The 26,180-nt window shown below is 43.7% G+C and overlaps 1 protein-coding gene and 1 pseudogene across 1 annotated transcript in view; both read left to right on the top strand.

The window, feature by feature from the left end:
- LOC109834527 lies at positions 7–3,886 on the top strand (annotated as a pseudogene).
- Positions 4,774–26,180, top strand: part of LOC109832736 (cytochrome P450 72A15-like) — a 27,527-nt gene continuing 6,120 nt past the window's right edge. The window contains exon 1 of the mRNA XM_020400144.1: positions 4,774–5,124. Coding sequence (XP_020255733.1) covers positions 4,851–5,124 — 274 coding nt within the window. The 5' untranslated portion in view covers positions 4,774–4,850. The remainder of the gene's footprint in view (positions 5,125–26,180) is intronic.

Raw genomic sequence — 26,180 nt, 5'->3', positions numbered from 1 at the left:
AGCGGTGATAGCACCGGTCGAGGTGGACGGTGAAGCTAACGCAGGCGCACATTTAGGGTTTTGAGGTTGGGGCGGTGACGGGACTCGAGGAAAGAGGGGTTCCGTGATCAGATTCAGAGGAGAGAAAAGATGGAGGAAAGAAAAAAGGGGATTTGATGACCTAACTTTTTTTTGCTTTTTTTTTTTCGGGATGCTTCGCTTTTGGCTTTTACCTTTGATTCTCAGATTTTACTAGAAGTGCTTACAGGATTATTTTCATCTTAAAGGAGAGTAAGTCCTTCAGAACTTCATAATTTAAAGTAGGCCCCTCAAATATAAAGTAAGTCCCAATTTACGTATATTTAATCACTATATTTTTATTAACATAGTTGTGATAAGCGATTGCATTAATGCATAGGTTAGTGCACTGATGCTAATTATATATAGGGGTTTTTCTATAGAGTGTCCATGGGTACTCTATAAGAGATGAGAGATATAGAGAGAAATGAATTATACACAGAAAATAATGCAAATCAGGGAGAGCCCATGAGCTATTCATTTCTTTTCATCTCTCTCCTCTCTTATAGAGTGCTCATGAGCACTCTATAGAAAAACCGTTATATATAATTTTTGGTAAGAAGGAAAGAAGAACTAAGGTAGAGGCACCTGCTCTTTCACTTGATTGCGAGAGGAGCGTACAAGTTTTGGCGGAGGCCCAAGATGATAGAGAAGTAGTTGAGGAATCAAGGCCTAATGGGCCGTCCATGCAAGTTTCTGTTCGGAGATTCGAAGGAGTTTGGGGCAAGGTCCAAGCCCATGGATCTACACAATGGGATCGCTCCCCGCGCTCTGCCCATTGCCTCTCAACTGATTCAGAGCTTCGGTACTCTCTCTCTCACGTATTTTGATTAGAGGGATGTTTTAGATATTAACCCCTCATGGCTCATATCATCAATAATTCTGAATTAATCCGTCAAACCATTAAAACTGTTCATTAGTCCTTCAAATCCCAAGAGTCTTACAAATTGGTACTTCTGTTAGTACAGTTAAACTTTCAACCCATGGTTGGGGTTAACTTCTCAGCCCAACACTTCCTATTACCATGCATATACCCATCGTTTTTTTAAGGCTATATACATTTTAGAGAGGGTATGACGTCCATTGAGACGCCCGCAAATGGGTTTGGGCGGTTCGGATGTTCTGGATCCGGGTATTGGTGGATAACCCGCTACCAAATATGTTGGAAAACTTAAAAAGAGGCGTGAAGCAAAAACTCTCTCTCAAGCCGCTAAAGTTGAGGGGAATATTCCCCTCAAATCTAAAAGGAGTTAACCAGAGCGACCATTTTGGAAGACCCGATAGGATATGAGGGACTAATAAGCAATTTATTGAAGATTTAAGGGACTGTCACCTTAAAAATCTTTAAAATAATGATGACTTGGCGAAATCTAAAGTTTTCGCTGGATTTATTTCTAACTAACTATCAATGTTTAAAGAACTTGCTTTAAAACACTCATGATTGGAGAAACCAACGTCTTGATGGTGGTGGTTGTGAATACTATAGATATCTGATTGTTTTATGGTATATGTTTGTTTTCGACGAATGAAAATACTGGATCCAATCAGTTTTGTAGACGAGCGTTTGGGATTATGGAGCACATAATCAAACACACGTGCGCGCGCGCACAGTAATGAAGTAAGTTTTTTAGGACCCATGAAGTAAATATTTTTGTGGGTTGCCATTGTATTTTATTGATAAACTTGATGCATAACACCACGGTCAACTTTGTAATATCATTTCAAGCTAGTTCATATAATTTGACAAACAAAGCCCAAGCCTTTTGCATTATTGTTTAATTAAGTTATGGTATATAGCTTGACTTGCTTAGACTTGATAGAGATCAAGTTATATGCGCACATATGTTTTTTTTGGAAGACTTTAGGTATTTCATAATTCAAGTATCGGTAATCTTAGATCAATGTAACACAAACTCTGCCTTTTCACAGCGCTGAAGTATAAGATAAAATTGGGGTTTATCATAGGTTAATTGCATTTACACCCCTGTGTATTATGATGTCCAAAAGAGTTACCTCTTCGCTATCTATTCATGTGACATGGGTGTCATATAACATTTAATGTATTGCAGATAGGTCTCCTGATATTTCAGTTTGTTTCGGAGAGAACTTGTAATGTATTCTCTCATAGGTGCATTGAAGAAAAACCCCATATGGTACACGTACAAATAAAAGGGAGATAACTTGTTCTGGACATCAGAAGTTTCCAAATGCAATTAACCTTTGTACTAATAATTGCATCCTAACTTCAGGAGATGATGCCATCATTTTGCACAAGCTGCAGTCATATGATCGAGAGGTGGACGAATATGGTTTTGCCTAGTGGCTTCGTTGAATTTGAGATAAACGAATTTTTGAGCTACAGGCACAGCAGCTTGAACTCGTGAAGCTGGCACATAAGCTTCCACATTTCCCAGGATTCAGGTAAATTATCTCACACCCATTAAGCACAATACATCAATGCTTGGTTAGTTACTAGTGAAATTTATGAACAAAAAGCAACTTGTGTATCAACTTTTGTTTCCAAACCCTTAAGACGTACTAATTGCGGGACTTAGGTTCATACCAACGAAAAATAACCTGAGAAGATATCAGGTCAACAAAGAGATCAAAATTATGCTCAAAGATTTGATTCAGAAGAATGAACAAGCGATGAAACCGGGGAAATGCAATTGCAAGGGCTTATTAGGCTTGATGCTAAGCCCGACCAAACAAGCACAAAGAAACGTGAAACGCCTAGCAATGGATGAGGTGATTGAGGAAGGCAAACTATTTTATTTTGCTGGCCATCAGACTGCTTCTGTGCTGCTCGCTTGGACAATAGTGCTCTTGTCAATGCACCCAACTCGGCAAACCCGAGCAAGAGAAGAAGTGCAGGAGATTTGTGGGAGGGAAATGCCCAATTATGAAAGAATTGGCCAACTTAAGACCGTGAGTAACTATTTCTACATTTCAAAAAATTAATTATGAAAGAATTGGCCAACTTAGGACATCTAGTTTGATAGTTTGTCCTATATTTTTTTGGGTTAACTGCGAATAGACCCCCAGAGAGAAATTTTTTACTTTACTACTCTTAAGGATTTTTCTCTTCCTCTGAGGGTAAAAGAGTAAAAAAAATTCATTCAGGGTCTATCTGTAAAAATAAAACTAGCGGAATAGTAAATTCAAAACGACGATACTAAGGGGATCTATCCCCTAATCAGCCTCCTTTTTTTTCCTTTTTCCCTCATTAAGAGTCGTAACTATTGATGTTCTTTTGACTAGACTACGTAGTTTATATAGATAACGATGTGCTATTCTTCTTGATTTCCTCATATAAATTGTTGATGCAGGTAAATATGATATTACGTGAAGCTCTAAGATTATATCCGCCAATACCTGCTCAGCATCGACATCTCTTCAATGAAACAACAGTCGGGGGTTTCTCATTTCCAGGTGGTGTTGATCCCGAAGAATTCAAACCTGAAAGATTCTCAGATGGAGTGCTCAAGGCAACAAGCAAGCAGTTCTCTTTTATCCCTTTTGGATGGGGACCAAAAACTTGCATTGGACGAAATTTTGCACTGATTGAAGCAAAGATTACCCTGGTGATGATATACCTCAGCATTTCTTCTTTGAACTTTCACCCTCCTATGTGCACTCTCCTCTCAGTTTTATTACACTGCAACCGCAGCACAGTGCTCCACTTCTCTTACACCAATTGTGAGGGGTTGATTTTCGTTTGACATTCTCAATGTTTTTGTGTGTGAAGAACTTGTTTTAACTGTGGTTCTTGTATCAAATTGAGATGAATCCGAGTTCTCAGATTGTTAAGTCAACTCCGTGCCTCGGTGGGACGCTCTTACAGATATGTCTGTAAGAGTTTATGTATTTGAGTAAATCGGGCTGGTGTGTTGGTGAATTGGCACACATCCAGATCGCCATAGCCCAAACCATCAACAAGCGCAAATCATAACCGATTGCTTGAATATGTCGGTGACACACTACTCGTCATGGCAAAGGGACACACTAACTGCTGCCAATCATTTTTGACGTGTCCCTCCAAGGCGTTGGTTGGTGTATTGCTGAGGCGGCGTATGTTCAAACTATTATATGGTCCAAATCATAAAAATCCAAACAATAGATGATGGTGTTTGTTTTTTTGTATTTTGGGATTCCACATATGGTGTTTGTTTTAAGAAAATTTTTAGAATATTAAATCCCAAAAGTGCCCAATTTTTAGAATTTGTCAAATCCTCTCAATTGGAGAGGATTTTGACAAATCTCATAATTGAGTGTACTTACCTCTCAATTAGAGAGGATTTGACATATCTTAAATTTGTTTTTTTGTGGGTGGTAACCTCACCAAGATAGCATATTCGTCATATTAAAAAAATTTGGCATTTGGTATTGCTACAATTTGAGCTTGAAACAAACAAAATATTACAAATTGTAGTATTCCAAATCCCAAAATATTAATAAAACAGAAAACATGTTAGAAATCCTAACCCATGACAAAATACTTATGAATTTAAAACCCGATATCCCATGATAAAATCCATATCCTAAAATTATAGGACTTGGAACAAACACCCCCTTATTATAACACAACCTGCTCTGCGGACCTCACCCTTGCAAATAATAATATTGAATATTTAATTGCCTAAACCCCCCACGTTGCAAGGCACGCGCATGGAAAAATCATTTTATTAAAAATAAAAATAAGGGGAACCCTTTTGGTCACCATTTGCACTTAAACCTCTCTCTCACTCTCAAATTAACACGCGCTCTTGAGCAAAAAAAAAGGGGGAGAAGAAATGGTCGATCTCTACTTGGTTACAAGCATGATCTCCTCGCTGTTGCTCTCCTGCTTGATTCTAAGAGGGGCTTACAGTTTGTGGTGGAGGCCCAAAATGATGGAGAAGATGATGAGGAGTCAAGGCCTAATGGGCCGTCCGTACAAATTTCTGTTAGGGGATGTGAAGGAGTTTGGTCAGTCCATCATCGATGCAAGGTCCAAGCCCATGGAACTCCACCATAGAATCATTCCCCGTACCCTTCCCTTCGCCTTTCAACTGATTCAAAGCTTAGGTTTGCCCTCTGCCTCCCCCTTTTTTTTTTGGGTAGATCTTACAATATCACTATGTTTGGGGGCTTTGTTTAAAAATATCACAAAAAAGGATTGATTTCACAAAGCCCCTAAACTTTGGGGAGTCTCGCACATAAGCCCATGAACTTTTCTTTTTATTGCACGAAACCCCATATGAACTCTAGGAAACATCTAAAATTTCTTTGAGAGCTAAATGTTGGAATGGGGTGTAGATCAAACCACGGTTCCGGCGAGGAGCTCCGGCGAGCTCGAGGGATGGCGCAGGCAAAGCTGCAGGCATAGTCGCAGGCGAGCTCGAGCTCTGCGTGCGAGCGCCCCCCCTGACCTCGGCGTTTTTTTGGCACTCCGACCCTCGCGTTTTGGCGCTCCGACCCCCGCGTCGGGCTTGTGCGCTCGCGTGGCTGGGGGGGGGGGGGCCCCCCTCGATGCCCTAGGGTTTGCTTTTTTTCCCCCGATCTTTCTCTGGCGGCGGACAAAAACACAGCAGCGTTTTTTCTTCATCATCTCCAGCCTTGAAATCGCAGCAGCGATTTTAGTTCCAATCTCCAGCTCTCAACCGCGTTTTGATGGGAGATTAAGAAAAGGATTTAAGAAGAGAGAATTAAAGAGGGGATTTATTGTGGAATATTCTTTATTCTCAAGAGAGAATTGAAAGGGATTATTCCCTTTGATTATTAACACTGTAGCTACAGTGTTTGTATTGAGAGATCTCAGTTTGAGATCTGCTCTTGAATTGTAATTTCTTGTTTGATTAATAAGAAATTTACTGTGTGGCTCCCGAGGACGTAGGCAGTTGCCGAACCTCGTTAAAACTTGGTGTACTTTTTCTATTCTACGTTTCTGTTGCATTAGGGATTTCGGCGTTAAATTCCCAATAACTAGTATCAGAGCGTGAAACGATCTAGAGAAAGTCAGATTCAAGTGGGAGCCATGACCGCAGATGAAGGAAAAATAAGACTTGAGAAGTTTGATGGAACAGATTTCGGATTCTGGAAAATACAGATAGAGGATTATCTGTATCAGAAAAATCTGTATCAACCACTATCGGGGAAGAAGCCAGATTCTATGAAGACAGATGAGTGGAACCTTCTAGATAGACAAGCTCTCGGAGTTATCAGATTGACGTTGACTCGTAATGTTGCGTTCAACATAGCGAAGGAGAAGACCACGGCGGGTCTTATGGCAGCTCTCTCAAATATGTATGAGAAGCCATCAGCCGTAAATAAAGTTCATTTGATGCGGCGGTTATTCAATCTGAGAATGGCGGAAGGCGCGTTAGTAGCACAACACCTCAATGAACTCAACACGGTCATAACCCAATTGAGTTCAGTTGAAATTGAGTTTGATGGGGAAGTTCGGGCGTTGATACTTTTGTCTTCCCTACCAGAGAGTTGGAACGCTACAGTCACGGCAGTGAGTAGCTCGTCAGGAAACAACAAGTTGAAGTTCGACGACGTTCGTGATTTGGTTCTCAGTGAGGAGATTCGACGAAGAGAGTCGGGTGAAGGTACAACCTCTTCAGTATTGCATACAGAGTCAAGAGGTAGAAATTCAACCAGAGGGAACGGACGAGGCAAATCAAACTACAGAGGTAGATCAAAGGACAGGAGGTCCAAATCAAGGAATCCAAATAACAGCTCGAAGGCTATCGAGTGTTGGAATTGTGGAAAGACCGGACATTACAAAAATCAGTGCAAGAGTGCACAGAAGGAGAAGGAGGCGAAGGCAGAGGTGAATGTCACCTCCACCTCAGGAGGAGACGACGCATTGATATGCTCTTTGGAGAGTAAGGAGGAATCTTGGGTGTTAGATTCAGGAGCGTCGTTCCATGCTACTTCTCAGAGAGAATTCTTCGAGAAGTATGTTCCCGAAAATCTTGGATACGTATATCTTGGTGATGATCAACCGTGTGCTATTGTAGGCAAAGGTGTAGTAAAAATTAAGTTGAATGGGTCAGTATGGGAGCTGAAGGACGTCAGACATATTCCCGACCTGAGAAAGAACTTAATATCCGTAGGCCAGTTGGCTGACGAAAGATACATCACGACCTTCCATGGAGATGATTGGAAGATCTCAAAGGGCGTAATGACGATTGCCCGAGGCAAGAAGACTGATACCCTATATATGATAGCAGGTGCACGTTGTTTGATCTCAGTTGCAGCAGGCAATGAGACTTCAAAGCTGTGGCACCAGAGACTCGGTCATATGAGTGAGAAGGGGATGAAAATCATGCACACAAAGGGAAAACTCCCATGACTACAGTCAGTGGAGATGGATATGTGTGAAGAATGCATACTTGGAAAACAGAAGAGAGCCAGCTTTCAGACAAGTGGCAGAACCCCCAAGAAAGAGAAGCTAGAGCTTGTTCACTCAGATGTGTGGGGACCAATAACCACCGCGTCTATTGGTGGAAAACACTACTTCGTGACTTTTATCGATGATCACTCTCGGAAAGTGTGAGTCTACTTTCTGAAGCATAAGTCAGAAGTATTTGAAGCTTTCAAGAGATGGAAAGCTATGGTCGAGAATAAGACCGGTCTGAGAATAAAGAAGCTCAGGACCGACAATGGCGGTGAGTATGAAGACACATGATTCAAGAAGTTCTGCTATGAGCACGAGATCAGAATGGAGAGAATCGTGCCCGACACGCCTCAGCAAAATGGTGTAGCTGAACGGATGAACCGAACGTTGACAGAGAGAGCCAGAAGCATTCGGGTGCAGTCAGGCCTACCGAAGTAGTTCTGGGCAGAAGTGGTCAACACAGCAGCTTACTTGATCAACCGAGGTCCATCGGTTCCATTGGAGCACAGAATACCAGAGGAGGTATGGTGCAGAAAGGAGGTAAAACTCTCACATCTTAAAGTTTTCGGTTGTGTAGCTTACGTGCATATTAGTGATCAAGGCAGGAATAAGCTTGATCCCAAGTCAAAGAAATGCACTTTCATCGGCTATGGTGAAGATGAGTTCGGCTACCACATTTGGGACAACGAAAACAAGAAAGTGATCAGGAGCAGAGATGTGATATTCAACGAGAAGGTGATGTACAAGGACATGCACAAGACAGATGACTCAGAGAGCGAGTCAATATTTGTAGATGCAGATGATGTCCCGAGTAACCTCTTGGAAGAACCCAATGCAGAAGGTCCTCAGCCAGAAGAACCTGTTGGACAAGATGGTGCGCAGGAGCTCGACGCACCAGCTCCAATATTAAGAAGATCTTCTCGTCCTCCTGTACCCAACAAGAGATATATGAACTATCTGTTGCTGACAGACGGTGCGGAGCCTGAAAGCTATGATGAAGCTTGTCAGGGAGGAGATGCGAGCAAGTGGGAGCTTGCTATAAAAGATGAGATGAAGTCCCTCATCTCAAATCAGACGTGGGAACTAGCTGAGTTGCCCACGGGTAAGAAGGCCCTCCACAACAAATGGGTGTACCGGGTAAAAGAGGAGCAGGATGGTTCCAGAAGATATAAAGCCCGACTGGTTGTCAAAGGTTTCCAGCAGAAGAAATGAATTGACTACACCGATATTTTCGCTCCCGTGGTGAAGCTAAATACTATCAGGACCGTGATGAGTATTGTAGCAATTGAAGATCTTCATCTCGAGCAGTTAGACGTGAAGACGGCGTTTCTTCACGGAGATCTAGAAGAGGAGATATACATGCACCAGCCAGAAGGTTTCTCAGAAGAAAAGAAGAAGAACCTGGTGTGCAGACTCAAGAAGAGCTTGTATGGCCTGAAACAAGCCCCAAGGCAGTGGTACAAGAAGTTTGACGACTTCATGCACAAGGAAGGTTTCCAGAAGTGCAACGCCGACCACTGTTGCTACTTCAAAAGATATCAATCCAGTTATATCATCCTACTGCTGTATGTTGATGATATATTGGTTGCAGGAGCAGATATGGAGGATATCAGGAGTTTGAAGCAGCAGCTGTCAAAGGAGTTTGACATGAAGGACTTGGGTCCAGCGAAGAGGATCCTTGGAATGCAAATCACGAGAGATAAGAAGAGAGGTCTCTTGCAGTTATCTCAGATGGAGTACATCAACCGTGTTTTGCAGAGATTCAACATGGGTGACGCCAAGCCAGTGAGCACACCATTGGCAAGCCATTTTCGCCTATCGAAGGATCAGTCTCCTCAGACGGACGAAGAGAAAGAGAGTATGACTAAGGTCCCTTACGCCTCAGCCATCGGAAGCTTGATGTACGCAATAGTCTGTACAAGACCAGACATTGGCCATGCAGTGGGAGTGGTCAGCCGGTTTATGTCGAATCCAGGAAAAGCTAGCTCATTGGGAAACGGTCAAGTGGATTCTGAGATATCTACGAGGCACCACACAGAAGTGTTTGCACTTTGGTAAGGGAGAAGTGGAAGTGCAAGGATACGTAGATGCAGACTTCGGCGGTGAAGTCGATCACCGAAGAAGTACAACTGGATATGTGTTCACCATCGGAACTACAGCTGTTAGTTGGATGTCACAAGTACAGAAGATCGTTACCCTATCCACTACAGAAGCTGAGTATATTGCAGTGACTGAAGCCAGCAAAGAGATGATATGCTTCAGGGTTTGTTGACAGAGCTGGGATTCAAACAGGAGAAGAATGTTCTGCACAGTGATAGCCAGAGTGCGATACACTTGGCGAAGAATTCAGCATTTCATTCTAGAACGAAGCATATTGCGCTTCGGTACCACTTCATCAGATCCATGTTGGAAGATGACGTGTTAAAACTGGAAAAGATTCCAGGAAGTAAGAATCCAACAGACATGTTAACAAAGACGGTGACTATTCAGAAACTGGAGTTGTGCGCAACTTCAGTTGGCCTTCACGCATAGATGATGAGGGCGGAGCCACACAGGAGAGGAGCTTGATGAGATAGCCTGTTGACGTCGGTTTGGTCTCCAAGTGGGAGATTGTTAGATTTGGGGGTGGAAACCAAACCTCCGACGGCGGAGGAGCTCCGACGAGCTCCGACGAAGCTCGAAGCCCAGGCGACCCCGCGTGCGAGCGCCTCCCCCGAGCTCTGCGTTCGAACCCACCCGCTTGAGCTCTGCGTTCGAACCTCCCCCTCTTAGCTTTGCGTTCGAACCCCTTTTACCTCGGCGTTTGTTGGCTGGTGACAGGCTGTCGCCAGCCTGTCGTGTTCGCCTATAAAAGCAGCCCCCCCTCGATGCCCTAGGGTTTGCTTTGTTCCCCCCGATCTTTCTCTGGCGGCGGACAAAAACGCAGCAGCGTTTTTTCTTCATCATCTCCAGCCTTGAAATCGCAGCAGCGATTTTAGTTCCAATCTCCAGCTCTCAACCGCGTTTTGAGGGGAGATTAAGAAAAGGATTTAAGAAGAGAGAGAATTAAAGAGGGGATTTATTGTGGAATATTCTTTATTCTCAAGAGAGAATTAAAAGGGATTATTCCCTTTGATTATTAACACTGTAGCTACAGTGTTTGTATTGAGAGATCTCAGTTTGAGATCTGCTCTTGAATTGTAATTTCTTGTTTGATTAATAAGAAATTTACTGTGTGGTTCCCGAGGACGTAGGCAGTTGCCGAACCTCGTTAAAACTTGGTGTATTTTTTCTATTCTGCGTTTCTGTTGCATTAGGGATTTCGGCGTTAAATTCCCAACACTAAAAACCACAATTTAGTCATTTGCCATTTACCAGCAACGTACACCTCCCGCAATTGAGGTTTTTTTTTCCTCTCAAGGAAGTTTTAGCTATTTACCAATTTCATGTAAGGGTTCCATTAGACAAAAGTTGAAAGTTCAAGTGGGTTTTGTGTGGCACTCTAAAGTTTCGGGGGGTGGGGGGGGGGTGCATTTTCCATTGCTTTCGAACCTGTTACACCGTTTATCGATTACAAGTTCAAACTGAAAGAAGAGTTGATCTTTTTATAAGATCTTCTTACAACAAAAAATAAAGATTACAACTTTATCAAACAAAACGCAGCAGTAGTTTATCTCCTGCTGCTTTGCTTGAGATCTTTGCCTGTGCTGGGGATGCGTTAGTCCGTGGACCACCGCAGATCAAACCCGATCGACAGTATAATTACGCTCTTGTTTCACGAAGAAAATAATTGCGGAAGCGACAATCACGACCAAGAGAGATTGTGGCTTTTCTCGAGATTAAAACCAAGTTTAATCCGGAGGAAAGAAGGGAAAAGAATCACAAACCTTTCGAAGGGGCTTTCTTTATAAAAGTGTTCGCCAAGCTCTGATGATTCTCCTCTGAAATTCGTGGTTAACTGGATAATTTGACAGCACCTCGCCTTCTCAATCTCAGATCCTCTTGAAAGAAGACCCTAGGCCTGATAAGATCAAATATTTTAACGTCATCTATAGTTGATAACCACCCAAACACACTTAAGGATAGCTTCAGAATAGTTGGGGAGGTCCTGGGATGAAAGAATCCTTAAAAACATCAAAATCCGTGTTTGGGAGGTTTTGGGAGGCCAAAATTGTCGTGGTGGCTCGCATGCGCGCGAGCCACCATTTGGTGACTCGCAGCCTTGCGAGCCAGTTCGTACTACCTCAGGTATTTTGGCTCTAACTCTCTCGTCTGATCTCGGAAGGAGGTGATTCAAGATGCGTTGGAAAGCTGATGAAAAGACCTATAACTTTTGTGTTTTGAGTTTCTTCAGAATCAAATCATAACATGGCCGAAATATCACTTCTTTGTGCGAGCCACCATTTGGTGACTCGCATGGGTGCGAGTCACCATTTGGTGGCTCGCAGCCATGCGAGCCAGTTCGTACTACCTCAGGTGTTTTGGTTCTAACTCTCTTGTCCGATCTCGGAATGAGGTGATTCAAGATGCGTTAGAAAGCTGACGAAAAGACCTACAACTTCCAATAGCCGAGCCACACATGATATGTGCGAGTCACACATGGTGTTTCGCCCCTTTTGGGTGAAACACAACTCCTAGCTGCGTTGTCTTTTGCCATTTCGTGTGTTACGTTGACTCGTACGCTTCACCGACTTGCATCATAAATTTCGTTAAGTTGGAGGTGAATGGTGAACGTGTTGGCCACTTGGTGGTGGCCGGTGAGCACGCGGGCCACCTAGCGTTGGCCATTTTGTTTCATGCGTTGGTCGGCGTCAGATAATTCGGATAACGATGTTCGTCATCTTCTCTCCGTCTCGAGCTGTGTGTGGATACCTATAGGCATTTTTCGACGCCTACAGATACTCCCTCCAAAGTATTTCAGACTCATTCTTTTATAGAGGAGTCTGGAATGCTTTGGATGTGATAGTCCCAACCTTCAGTCGGTGTGAAAGGACCTGTAAACTGCTTCAATTCTTAACTTCTTCAGCCTTTGGTCTATCCAGTGTTTTGTCGAATAGATGAAGTTTTTCCGGCGTTGCGTTTATCGTCTGACCGTTGTCGAAATCTTGAATTAAAGTTGGTGTTTAAGTTTCTGAACTTAGCTTGTGTCATTGAGTTGACTTGGTACTGATCATCTTCGTCGGGAATTCTGATTGTAATTGAACTTTTTGGAATCATCTTTTGCCTTATTTTGACGAAATTACTGATGCGTTGACCGGCATCGACCTTTACTGTAACGCGTTGTCCGGCGTTGATTTTAGTTGTAACGAGTTGATCGGCGATTGACACGGTTTATACTCGTACGTTTGCTGGAGTCTCCACAGTTTAAGCTCTTAAGGCATTGGAGCGTGGCGGTCCCAAACATTGGGCTGCAGGACCAACTATTAAAGCTGATTCATCTGCACGTGTGAATCTTATCCCGAATTTGTTGGATGTCTAAGTCACGAGACCAACTAATGGGGCTGGTGCGTCAGTGACTTTCGCATATATAGGATTTTTGGCAAACCCTCAGCCATCAACAGGTTTGATGAGCCTTTACCGACTACCGTTTGAGTTGGGCTAGCATGCGGATTGTTTAAATCCGTTCCGCATGTAACGTTGTGCTAAGAGAGTTAACTCTCTTAGTGCTACGATATTGAATACGTAGACTCCGTCTTTCTCACGTGTGTAGGCGTCAAAAAATGCCAATAGATATCCGAACATAGAAGAAATTACTCAAAATGACAGATATGAACTGTCTCGCCAGCGGGACAGTGTTTACTGTCTCGCCAGCGAGACAGAGTTTACTGTCTCGCAGCGAGACAGTCTTTACTGTCTCGCAGCGAGACAGTCTTTACTGTCTCACCATGCGAGACAGTGTTTGCTGTCTCGCAGCGAGACAGTGTTTGCTGTCTCGCCGCGATGGCCAGTGTTTGCTGTTCTCGCCAGCGAGACAGTATTTTACTGTCTCGCCAGCGAGACAGTGTTGATGTGGTTAAAACGCCTTTTGTAACTGCCTACACGTGGCACTAACTGTTCAAGAACTGTGGGAAACGTCGTGGGCGAGAATCACGTGGATAACTGCCAAAATAACGGAGTTTGAAACGTGGGAAGGCAGGTTATAAACAAAAACTGCTGGACGCTGGTTTACTGTTTCCGAGACAGCGTTTACTGTCTCGCGGGCCGAGACAGCAAACACTGTCTCTGCCGCCGAGACAGCAAACACTGTCTCGACAGCCGAGACAGGCAAATGCTGGTCTCGCGCAGCCTGTTTTTCGCCAACTGTTCATAGGGGCTATAAATACCCCCTGAGGTCGATTTTTGAGGGGGCTAATCATTCTTGAGCACTTTGGAGCAGAGAGAGCAGAGTTCCTGAGCTTCCGGCAATCCCTTGAGATTCGATCTTTGACTTGATCTTAAGAAGAACGACTATCTTACTTTGATAAGATATCGTTTCAAATTCTCACTTCGATAAACGAAAGAAGAATCATTAAACCCCTCACGATTCAATCAGAATCTGTGATTTGGTGGTCCACGAGTCAAAGCGCTCCCGGCACAGGCAAAGAATATGAATTCGTCCAAACCAAGTTTGAGGAATATCTCTCATCGTCCTCTTCAAGATATTTATTGTCTCGCAAGTACAAGGGGATCTCACCATTGAAGAAGACTTATATGCCAAAGAAGGCACAGAATGAAGACTCTCGCCTGATTGTTGCTGAGGATTTTACTCGCAACACCTCTGCTCACAATTACTCTTATCTAGTTAAAAAGTCATCGAATCAAAGCCCACTGGCACTGACGAAAAGGGCTCGTCAGAGACAACGTCAGCGCCGCGCTCGCCAAATAGCTAAGGCGTTGGAACAAACCGACGGAGTTCGTTATCATGCGGACTTAGAGTCGAGGAGGCATCGAGTGGTTCAGTTGTCTCAACGACCAATCACTCATGCCTCTGCTAAATTCACGACGGAGGAATGGACTATTGTCAAAAGGGCTCGTTCGACCCTCAAAGAACGCATACAAAAACGTCGTGCAAACGCTACTCATGCCCGTGCTCTCTTACAACAAAGACGAGAAAGGAAGAAAGAAACGGTGGCCAAAGAACCACCGAAACTCTGCCAAGTTTGGATTCCAAAGTCTGAAGTTGTGAAAAATCAGCATTCGGAGCCTGTTAAGACTCCACGCCCGCAAGGGAGTGGTTCTAAACGTGCGACTTCCGACATAACCTTGGATCGCTCAAAGGCAACAATAAATTGTCTTGAGAATGCCAACAAAGTTTTACATCCTCAGAAGAAAACATGTTTGTCAAAAGACATCGTTATACCTGAGGGGTCATACCAACAGACAATAAGATTTTCCGGCAATCATACCGATGAATTATACTATCAAGCTGGGGGTATGAACAAAACTCGAAAGAGAACTGTCCGGGAAATGAGCTCTCATTGTCCCTGTGCGCGACTCATTAGAGCAATGCTATCAGAATGTGATTGTTTCAAACGAGAAGCCATTCCACGAAGAGTCTCTGTATTGTCGAAGCCTAAGCTGAGACCGAGACATTTCCGCAAAAGAAAATCAGCTGCCCAAGATGATGAATTCCCTGAAGTCACCATCAACGTGGCTGATAAAAGAAAGTCTAAGCGGCATTCAAGTGACTCAAATCCCGACTTTTCCCCTGGAGGAAAAGTCAATCCAAGAATTGCTCAAAGGATGTCTCGACTCCAATTAGGAGCCATCAGACGCAGAGATTACAAAAGAATGCAAGAAGGAATGTCATCGGAGGATGAATTTTCGGACACTTATTCTGCAATCGCTTCAGATGATACAATGTCTAGCACGGGACAAACCAGAGAAGTACTCACGATCACCTCTGATCAATTTGCTCAAATGCTTAAAGAAGCTCTAGCGAAGCAACGTGAAGAAATCAGAGCTGAGATAAAGACAGAGATGAAGTTAGCTATTCAACAAATGAGAGAGTTGCTAACTCAACAACCTTAACCTCCTGAGTCCAGTCAGCGAGCTGAATCCGTTATAGATGACAGTGATCCAGAGGTGGATGAAGTCATTATGGCTGATACACCTCCCAATGACAATAACACTGGGGGTGGTTCAACAGATCCTCCCAATAACAACATTGGGGGTGGTTCAATTGCACCGCTTAGTAACACTGGGGGTGGCCCAACTATTCCTGCTCGACATCACTCAGAGAGAGATGAAGATGAGGACAAGAAAATGCAAGAGCTTGAAAACAAAATCAACGCTTTGATGACGGCTCAAGAAGTGAAAAAGACGGGTATTCCATGTCCCTATCCAAGAGAATGAGATTCAATACCGTACCCGTCAAAATTCAATCTGATTAACTTCACACCGTTTGACGGGAAGAGCGCGCCTACTCAGCACTTGATTTATTTCAAGTCTCATTTGTGCATGATCTCTGGAAATGAGGCTTTAATGGTCCGGTCATTCGTTGGCACCTTTCGTGGGCCCGCCTTCGATTGGTACCGACGTCTCAAGCCAGGGAGCATCAATTGCTGGGATGACATGGAAAGTTTGTTCCTCAGCAATTTCTTCGATGATGACACTGAAGTGTCAATCGGGACTCTTCTGGATGAGAAGCAGAAGGACGGAGAGTCAGTCGACAATTTTGTCAAGCGCTTCCGTAACAAGGCAATGAATTGCAGAGATCCTGTTACAGAGGAGTTCATCCTGCAAACATGTCACAATAATCTCTCTATCGATGTCCTGGAAGCCCTGGGGGTCGTATCATCCAAAACTTGGAAAGATTTAAAAATACGCTGTGAACAAGCTGAACACTTTCTTAAAAGAAAGAAAGTTGAGAGAGGTCAACCGACGACATCCACAATTCCTGTGCACGCAAATCTCGATCCGAGGTTCCAAAAGGAGTATTCTTTCGAAGATGATGAAGCTCCAGCCATATTGGAATACCTCCTCGCCAATGATAAAATTAAGCTATCACCTATTAAAGATCAGGAGGGAGCTAAGAGGATTACAGATCCAAACTACTGTGTGTACCACAGAAGGGTTCTTCATCCCACTGAGATTTGCTTTGGACTCAAAAACAAAATCCTAGCCCCAATTGACATCGGCGTCATAACGGCAAAACAAGCCGATTAAAGACGACCATACTCCATTGGATACACGAGTATAAACTGTCTTCCTTGACTCCGATGAGTATACGAGTATAAACTGCTTCTCCATCTCACTCCGAAAAGTATACGAGTATAAACTGTTCCTTAATACTCCAATAGGTATATGAGTTTAAACTATTTCCTTTCTTTCACAGGAAGTTCCTGGAGAGCGCCATGCGTAGTACTCTTAAGGATAACCCAATCATGCAGCCAAATGTAATGATAAACCCAGTTTCATAAGAAAAGCTGGGGGTAGATGGTTCATGTAAACGGGAAGTTCTCGGAAGAATGTTATATGTAATTTTCTTAGGGATAACCCGATCATTACAAATAAAGTGATAAACACTACATCCCCACGGTGATTTCCGAATACTCTTTTGCTGAGGTGAGATTCGATCACTTCGTTGGATCAGTCTTCCCTCACAAAATTCTCTCTTGGTCAAACCTTTAAACAGTTAGGACCAAAGCCAAAATCCCCTCTCGATTCCTTCCATGAACGAGAGGTCCACAAATCGAATGATCAAACCTTTAAACAGTCAGGATCGCCTCAAAACGTTCACTTGGTCAAACCTTAACCAAAATCCCCTTTCGATTCATTTCATGAACGAGAGGTCTACTTTTGAATTGAATAATCAAACCCTATGACAGTCAGAATTATTCAAACCAATCCAGATTCTTTAAGTGGAGATCCAACTTTGAGTTTTTTTTGCACCAGGAGATAGAATATAAAATTCTTCCTCTCCATCATCGGGTTTATCTCTACCAACAAAAAAAAAGACCATATTACTCCAATGGGTACACGAGTCTAAACTGTATTCCTACCCTCAACAGGAAGTTTCTGGAGAATATTAATCTGAATATTCTTAAGGATAACCTGACGAACTTTCGAGAGACAAACGAGCATCAATCTGGAAATACCAACTTCAACTCAAGATCTCAACAACGGTCGAGCGATAAACGTAGTGCCGGAGAAGTATTAGCTATTCTACAAAGAACTGAATAGACTAATGGATGAAGAGATCAAGAGTCGAAGTCATTTTACAGATTCTTCTATATGATATACTCAACCAAGCATTGAAGGGGTCGTAAGCAAAATCTATCTTATCCAAAGTATCCCATGCTCCTTTATAAAAGAATGAGTCTGGAATACTTTGAAGGGGGTATCTGTAGGCGTCAAAAAATGCCAATAGATATCCGAACATAGAAGAAATTACTCAAAATGACAGATATGAACTGTCTCGCCAGCGGGACAGTGTTTACTGTCTCGCCAGCGAGACAGTGTTTGCTGTCTCGCAGCGAGACAGTGTTTGCTGTCTCGCCAGCGAGACAGTATTTGCTGTCTCGCCAGCGAGACAGTGTTGAAATGGTCAAAACCGCCTTTGTAACTGCCCTACACGTGGTCACTAACTGTTCAAGAACGTGGGAAACGTCGTGGGCGAGAATCACGTGGATAACTGCCAAAATAACGGAGTTTGAAACGTGGAAAGGCAGTTAAAACGAAAACTGTCTGACGATTACTGTTTCCGAGACAGCGTTTACTGTCTCGCGGGCCGAGGAGACAGCAAACACTGTCTCGCCCGCCGAGACAGCAAACACTGTCTCGACAGCCGAGACAGCAAATGCTGTCTCGCGAGCCTGTTTTTCGCCAACTGTTCATAGGGGCTATAAATACCCCCCGAAGGCCATTTTTGAAGGAGGCGGATCATTTTGAGCACTTCAGAGCAGACAGAGCAGAGTTCTTGAGCTTCCGGCAATCCCTTGAAATTGAGCTTTGACTTGATTTCAAGAAGAACGACTATCTTACTTTGATAAGATATCGTTTCAAATTCTCACTTTGATAAACGAAGAAAGAATCATTAAACCCCTCACGATTCAATCAGAATCTGTGATTTGGTGGTCCACGAGTCAAAGCGCTCCCGGCACAGGCAAAGATCCCACGCAAGCAGCGATCCAAACAACGATCCTGCGTTTGTTTCTAAAGAGTTGTAATTTTCATTTTTGTTGTGTAAAAGGAGTCTTATAAAAAGGCTATCTTTTTTTTTGAATTTATTGTAATCGATCGAAGATATAATGAATTCCACAACGAGAGCAACTTTTGACGAAAACAACGTGAAAAGACTAAACGGCGATGCGTGTTAGGCGTAGACTTTAAGGTTTTTGGCAACCCTCAGCCTTTAACGGATTTGATGTGCCTTTACCGATTACCGTTTGAATCGGGCTTGCATGCGGATTGTTTAGGTCTGTTCCGCATGTGACGTCGTGCTAAGAGAGTTAACTCTCTTAGTGCTACGATATTGAATACGTAGACTTTGTCTTTCTTACGGGAATAGAGTTAACTCTCTTAGTGCTACGATATTGAATACGTAGACTTTGTCTTTCTTACGGGAATAGACTACCAGGCAACACGTGTCAGGCGCTGACTTATCCCTGCTCAGGCTTCGGGATAAAATACCCCAGACTGGATTCTGGTGTCTTTTTTAATCGGTGAATGACTAAACCGGCTTTTGGAGTTGAAGGATGGTGTCTTCTCTTAGGGCAAAGACAAACCTGAAATGGGAGAGGAAGAATTTTATATCCTATCTCCCAGTACTGAAGAGGAAGAATTTTATATTCTATCTTCAGTTGGAAAGGAGACTCGAGGTGGGATCTCCACCCCCAGAATCCAGAAAGGTAAAACTAGGAGTGGGATCTCCACTCCGAGAATCGAAAAATTCGGATAATCCTAACTGTCGGAAGGTTTGATTACCGAACTAAAGGTAAATTTCTTATTTATCGAGAGTGAATTGTGGTTTTGATCCTTACTGTTAGGAAGGTTTGACCAAGCGGGAGTTTGAGGTGACCCTAACTGTAAGAAGGTTTGATCACTCGATTTGAAAGTGGACCTCTCGTTCATTGGAGGAATCGAGAAGGGATTTTGGTTTTGGCCCTAACTGTAGGAAGGTTTGACCAAGTGAGAGGTTTGAGACGATCCTGACTGTAGAAAGTTTTGATCGCTCAATCTGAAAACGGATCTCTCGTTCGTTGAAGGAATCGAGAGGGGATTTTGGTTGTGGTCCTAACTGTAAGAAGGTTTGACCGGGTAAACAGTGGGAATATGAGATGACCCTAACTTTTATAGGTTTGATCACTCGATTTGTGGACCTCTCGTTCATTGAAGGAATCAAGAGGGGATTTTGATGATGGTCCTAACTGTAGGAAGGTTTGACCAAATGGACAGTGAGAGTGGGAGTACAAATCACAGTGAGAGTGTTGACTTGTACAAATCACTCGGTAGAGGTTCTTAGTATCAAGTGATAAGGACTTAACACGAAGGGGTTTGACAATTCATCGAAGATTGACAGATCAAAATTCCAAGCATTATATCCGGACTCTAACCATGAAAGTGTTGAGTGCACGAACATAGCGAAAGTTTGAATGAGTTAAACCGAAAAGAATTTTGGTGATCCCACCGTCAATTAGTCTGATCGGTGAGGGATTTTTGTGATGAAATATTGTGAGTCGTCAAACACCAATGAGAATTTTGTGAGGGAAGATTGATCCAACGAGGTGATCAAATCACGTCTCAGCAAAAGAATGTTTGGAAATCACAGTGGGGGTTTAGTGTTTATCACATTTTTTATAATGATAGGGTTATCCCTAAGAAAGCTATATGTAGCATTCTTCTGGGAACTTCCCATTACATAAATCATCCACCCCCAGCTTTTCTTGCGAAACTAGGTTTATCATTGTATCAGCTGCATGATCGGGTTATCCTTAAGAATACCACGCATGACACTCTTCAGGAACTTCCCGTGGAAGAAAGGAAATAGTTTAGATTCATATACCTATTGGAGTATCGAGGAGCAGTTTATACTCGTATACTCTTCGGAGTGTCAGAAGGAGCAGTTTATACTCTTATACTTGTCGGAGTGTCAGAAGGAGCAGTTTATACTCTTATACTTGTCGGAGTGTTGCCATTCTCATTTGGCTTATCCCAGCGAGCAGTTTATACTCTTATACTTGTCGGAGTGTTGCCATTCTCATTTGGCTTATCCCAGCGTTATGACGCCAGCTTCAACCAAGATTTGGATGCTATTTTTAAGAGCGAAGCAATCCTTGGTAGGATGAAGAATCCTCCTGTGGTACACACAGTATTTCGGATCTGCAGTGTTGTCAGCTTCCTCCTGATTTACGACAGGTGGTAGCTTGATCTTGTTGTTTTCAAGGAGGGATTCGAAGATGGCTGGAACGTCTTCGTCCTTGAAGGAATACTCTTTTTGGAGTCTTGAACCCGAAGCCTTCTGCTGTCTTCGGGGTTGCTGTTGTGACGTCTGATTAGCATCAACCGCAGATGCAGGGGCCTTCCCTTTACCACGGGAGGCGAAGTTTGAGTTCGGAGGATTAGTCGTCGGTTGGCTCCTCTAGGCCTTCTTCCTTTTGAGGAAGCGTTCAGCCTGCTCTCCTCGCACCTTTAACTCTTTCCATGTCTTGGATGGTGCAGTGCCCATAGCTTCTAGTACGTCTAAGGAAAGGTTGTTGTGGCATGTTTGAAGGATGAATTCCTCCGTGACCGGATCTCGGCAGTTCATTGCCTTGTTCCGGAAGCGCTTAACAAAGTTCTCAACGAGCTCTCCGTCTTTCTGCTTCTCTTCAAAGAGTGTTCCGATCGATACTTCGGTGTCATCGTCGAAGAAATTAGCAAGAAACATGCTTTCCATATCATCCCATGTATTGATACTTCCTGGTTTAAGCCGACGGTACCAATCAAAGGCAGCTGCACGAAGGGTTCCTACGAACGATCGTACCATCAGAGGCTCATTGCCCGAAATGATCCCCAGGTGGGACTTAAAATAAATCAAGTGTTGGGTAGGGGAACCCCTCCCATCGAACGGCGTGAAGTTAATCAAATTGAACTTCGGTGGGTATGGAATGGAGTCTCATTCTCTCGGGTAGGGACATGGAATGCCAGTCTTTTTTACATCTTGAGCAGACATCAAAGTATTGATTTTGCTTTCCAAGTCTTTCATCTTAAGGTCTTCGCCTACCTCTCTCTTCTGGCGATTTTGAGGATGGATATTGGTGCCACCCCCAGCGTTAAGGATACCTTCGGTAGTTTTATTCTCAGGTGGAACCTCGATATTAATATTTTTCTCTACTTCTGAGTCGCTATCTATCTGATTAGTAGTCGGACGACGACTAGATTCACCACGCTGATTTGTCAATTGCTGGAGTTGTTGGGCATGTAAATCTTTAACACGTTGCACAGCCATCTCCATTTCGACTTTAAAATCCTCTTTCTGCTTTGCCAAAGCTTCTTGAAGAAGTTGAGCCATCTGTTCAGTGATGATCATGAATGACTCTCGAGTCTGTCCCGTACTGGACACAGTGGCATCCGAAGCGATCGCAGAGTTAGCATCCGACGCCTCATCGTCTGAGGACTATCCTCTTTGAATTCTGTTGTAATCTCTAGGCCTAATAGCCCCGGTTCGCAGCCGAGTCAATCGTTGGGATATTTGCGGAAAAGGTTCAGGACTGAAGCGTCGCGTGGATTTTCCTTTTTCTGCCATGTTAATCGTGAATTCTGAGAATTCACGTTCTTGAACGGCCGGCTTTCTTTTACGGAAACGTCTTGATTTGTGTCTCACCGTTTCTATAGAAAGTCTTTCAAACACCGAAATCCTTTGCGAGGCAGTCTTGGAACAGTTACATTCTGACAGTACCGCCTTAATAAGTTTAGTACATGGACAACGAGAATCCATTTTCCGGGTATTTCTCTTCCGAGATCTATTCATACCCCCAGTCTGATAGTATAACTCATCGATATGATTATCGGAGCAACCTATCTTGTGTTGGCATAATCCTCCCATTCTAATATCGTCGTCTTCTGACGAATAAGGCTCTCTTTGAGGATATAATGCCTTGTCGTTATTTTCAAGAGTCGCTCGTTTAAAAACACACCTTCGTGCGCGTGAGGACTCAACAGGCTCTTGGACTTCTACCCGCAGTCCAAGGCGAGTGGTTACTGGTACTTTCTCCGTAAGAGGGGTCTTTGACTTACTGGAGAATCACGTACGACCCCCAGTCTGACGAACTATACGGGGTTCATCTTTATGCAAAGGACCGAGACGATCCGTAATGTTCATTTTAAATCGGGACAAGTCCACGCTGCCGTGGGGTTCTACAGAAGGTGAGGAAGTCGCCGGAACAGAAACAGGAGCTGTCGGAGACTCGAAACTGGTCGCGGGAGGCGAAATTTCTGCAAACGGAGGTGAACCGGCTTGGCGGTGACGCGGGCCAGCAAAAGGTGGCTCGGCCTTGGCCGAGCCAGCGCTTGGTGGCTCGGCCTTGGCGGAGCCACCCTGGCCGAGCCAGCAGCCAGTGAGTTGGTTTTTTCGGGCCTTGTTTTGGATTTTGGCCTCCAGATTTAACGTGGTTTCGTCAGTTTATCGTCTGCACCATTTGTTTGTAGTTTCTTGGCCTCTTGCACCAGAATTCTTGCGTGCGTAAGTAAAGTATGGCGCTTCTTGATTCGTTCTTCAAGAGTTGAACGTGTCCTCTTAACGGGGACCCATTCATTCGTCGTTGATTTGGACCAGTCGCCAGCTTGCTGCCGTGGCGGTTGGCGCCTTCTAGACTTCAGATCTGCTTCATAGCGGATTCCATCAACTGGCTCGGAGGCTTTGGCCAATTGGCGTGCAAGGCGTTGACGCCGTCTTTGACGCGTCCTCTTGGATAAGGTCGGCTCGTTTTCGGTAGCAGCTTCAGCTTTGCAAGGAGTGTCTTGAGCCGCTGCAGGATGAGGTCCTTGGTTTTGAACCTTCAAATCCAAGTGTCCTCGACCTTTTCTCGTGGAGTTTCTCCTATTCCTACGAGGGGAGGATGATCGGGAAGAGGAGGATAAGTACTCTTCATATTTTGCTTGGTCGAACTCGTACTCGACCTCCTCGTTGATCGGGATGATGATCTTCGGTTGCGACACTACAGCTTTGGCAGAAAAGCTGTCGGCTCCCACTGTGGTCGCCAGTTTGTTTGTGTCAAAAGTTGCCTTTTCCATTATTTTCAAACCTGTTACACCGTTTATCGATTACAAGTTCAAACTGAAAGAATCCACCCCCTTGCGGGAGTGGAGTTTTCATAGGTCCTAAACGAGAGTGAATTGGTATTCTCTCGTTCTGGACTTGTGAGGTTCTGACAGGTGGGTGTTTACGACCCCCTGCATATGAAACCACTATGGGTTTATTTGCAGCATCTGATGGTTGTTTAACTGGGGCTTTGCCTCGATCGTCAACCGAAGGACCGAGGCGATCTGCCATTGTCACTTTAAACTTAGACAAATCTGGGCTAACCCAGGGTTTCACCGACGACGCAGTAGATGGGCCCGGAACAGATGCTTGCGGCGTCTTTGGCATCCAGACTTTACGATTCTTCGGTGACTTTTCAGACACTGTCTCTTTCTTGGTTCCTTGCGCTTGTTGACGAAGAGCGCGAGTTTGGGCAGCCTTCGCCTTACGCCTTTGTATCCGTTCCTTGAGGGTTGAACGGGCCCTTTTGACGAGAGTCCACTCCTCCGTCGTAAGTTTTGCAGAAATACAATTATTTTGCCGTTGGGGCAATTGAACCGCTTTCTGTTTCCTCGACTCTAGGTCCGCATAGTAATGGACCCCGTCGGTTTGTTGCATGGCCTTAGCCAATTGTCGAGCACGGCGCTGACGCTGTCTCTGACGAGCTCTTTTCGTCAGCACCGGTGAGCTATTGATCAACGACTCCGTAACTGGTGTAGAGTCGTTTTGAGCAGGGACGTTGCAAGGAGATTCCTTAACAACGATCGAGCCAGAATCTTTGTCTGCGGCCTCCGTTGGAATTGCAGACTTGAAAGTTTTTGAAATCTTCCTATATTTGCGAGACGAGGAAGATTTCGCGGATGAGGATGATAAATACTCCTCAAACTTCGCCTGATCGAATTCGTATTCGATCTCTTCATTGATGATGATCTTGATCGGTTGCGACACTGCGGTCTCGGCAGCGAGACCGCTGGCTCCCACTGTGGTCGCCAGCTTGTTTGGTTCAAAAGTCGCTGCTGTGGAATTCATTATAACTTTGTTCGATTACAACAAATTCGAAAGAATAATCTTTTTATAAGACTTTTTCTACACAACAAAACAAAAATTACAACTCTTGAGAAACAAACACGAAAATCGTCTATCAATTCTCGTTTTCGTGGGACTTTGCCTGTGCCGGGAACGCTTTGGTTCGTGGACCGCCGATTCACAGATCGTGAAGAGGGGGCTTATGATTCTAACCTCGTTATCGAAGTAGAAATTGAAACGATATCTTATCGAAGTAAGATAGTCGTTCTTCTTAAAATCAAGTCAAAGCTTAATTTCAAGGCGTTGCAAGAAAAGAATCCAAATCTCTGCTCTCTCTGCTCTGGAATGCTCTAACAAATGCTCGATCCTCGTCAGAAGTGACCCTAGGGGGGTATTTATACCCTCAAGGGTCTGTAACTGCAAAAACTTAACAATCGAAGAAGTCAGTACGGCGAGACAGTGTTTACTGTCTCGCTGGGCGAGACAGCGTTTGCTGTCTCGACCCGCGAGACAGTAAATTTGCTGTCTCGCTCAGCGAGACAGTAAATGCTGTCTCGGAAAATGGCAGTTTCTCGCTGTAACTGTTCTTCCACGTTTCAAACTCCGTTATTTTGGCAGTTATCCACGTGATTTTCGCCCATGATGTTTCCCACGTCCCTTGGCAGTTAATGGACACGTGTAGGGCAGTTACAAATGTAGTTTTGACTATTTCAACACTGTCTCGCTGGCGAGACAGCAAAGACTGTCTCGCTGGCGAGACAGTTCATACTTGTTTTGATTTTTTCAAAACAGTATAAAATCCTTTCTTGTGAATTTTTGAATGATCTTATCTATGCTTGGGATATCTATTAGCATTTTTTGATGCCTACAGTCTATTCTCGTTTAGCAATTTTATTTTGCTGAGGAGTGTAAACACAAAAAGATTGATGAAGGATTCCATGTTGTTCAAGGAAACTAGTAAAGTTGCCATCCAAATATTCCTTTACATTATCAGATCGGAAAATTTTTATCGAAGTCTTGAATTAATTGACTATTTCAGAATAAGAGTTTAAATCCAAGTAACACGAGAGTGATCATCCATAAAACTGACAAAGTATCGGAATATCAATTTAGAAGTTATTAGGTATGGCCCCCAGACATCAGAATGAGCAAAGATCAAATGGCTTTGCAGCCCTCTTATTGACTCGATTAGGATAAGACACACGATGGTGTTTGCCAAGTTGACACAACTCACACTCTAATGAGGAAAGAGATTTGAACTGAAGATTTAGAAGCTTAAGAACAGAGAGAGAGATGTACTCGCTGACAGTGGTACTGTAAAGCTGATGAGTTTCCGATACAAGCTAAATATTTAGCGTCCAAGTCCAATTTATAATGGCCGTTCTGTTCATGTCCCGTCCCAATCGTTTTCCTCATGATCAGGTCCTGAAAGACGCAATGTGTGGGGAAGAATGTTACAATACAGTTTAGTAATTTAGTAATCTTACTAACAGATAAAAGGTTATAGGAAAAACTAGGAAGATAGAATAT

This window comes from Asparagus officinalis, chromosome 3 (assembly GCF_001876935.1).
Source record: "Asparagus officinalis chromosome 3, Aspof.V1, whole genome shotgun sequence".
NCBI classification, from domain to species: domain Eukaryota; kingdom Viridiplantae; phylum Streptophyta; class Magnoliopsida; order Asparagales; family Asparagaceae; genus Asparagus; species Asparagus officinalis.
This window is presented reverse-complemented; position numbering and strand designations above follow the sequence as displayed.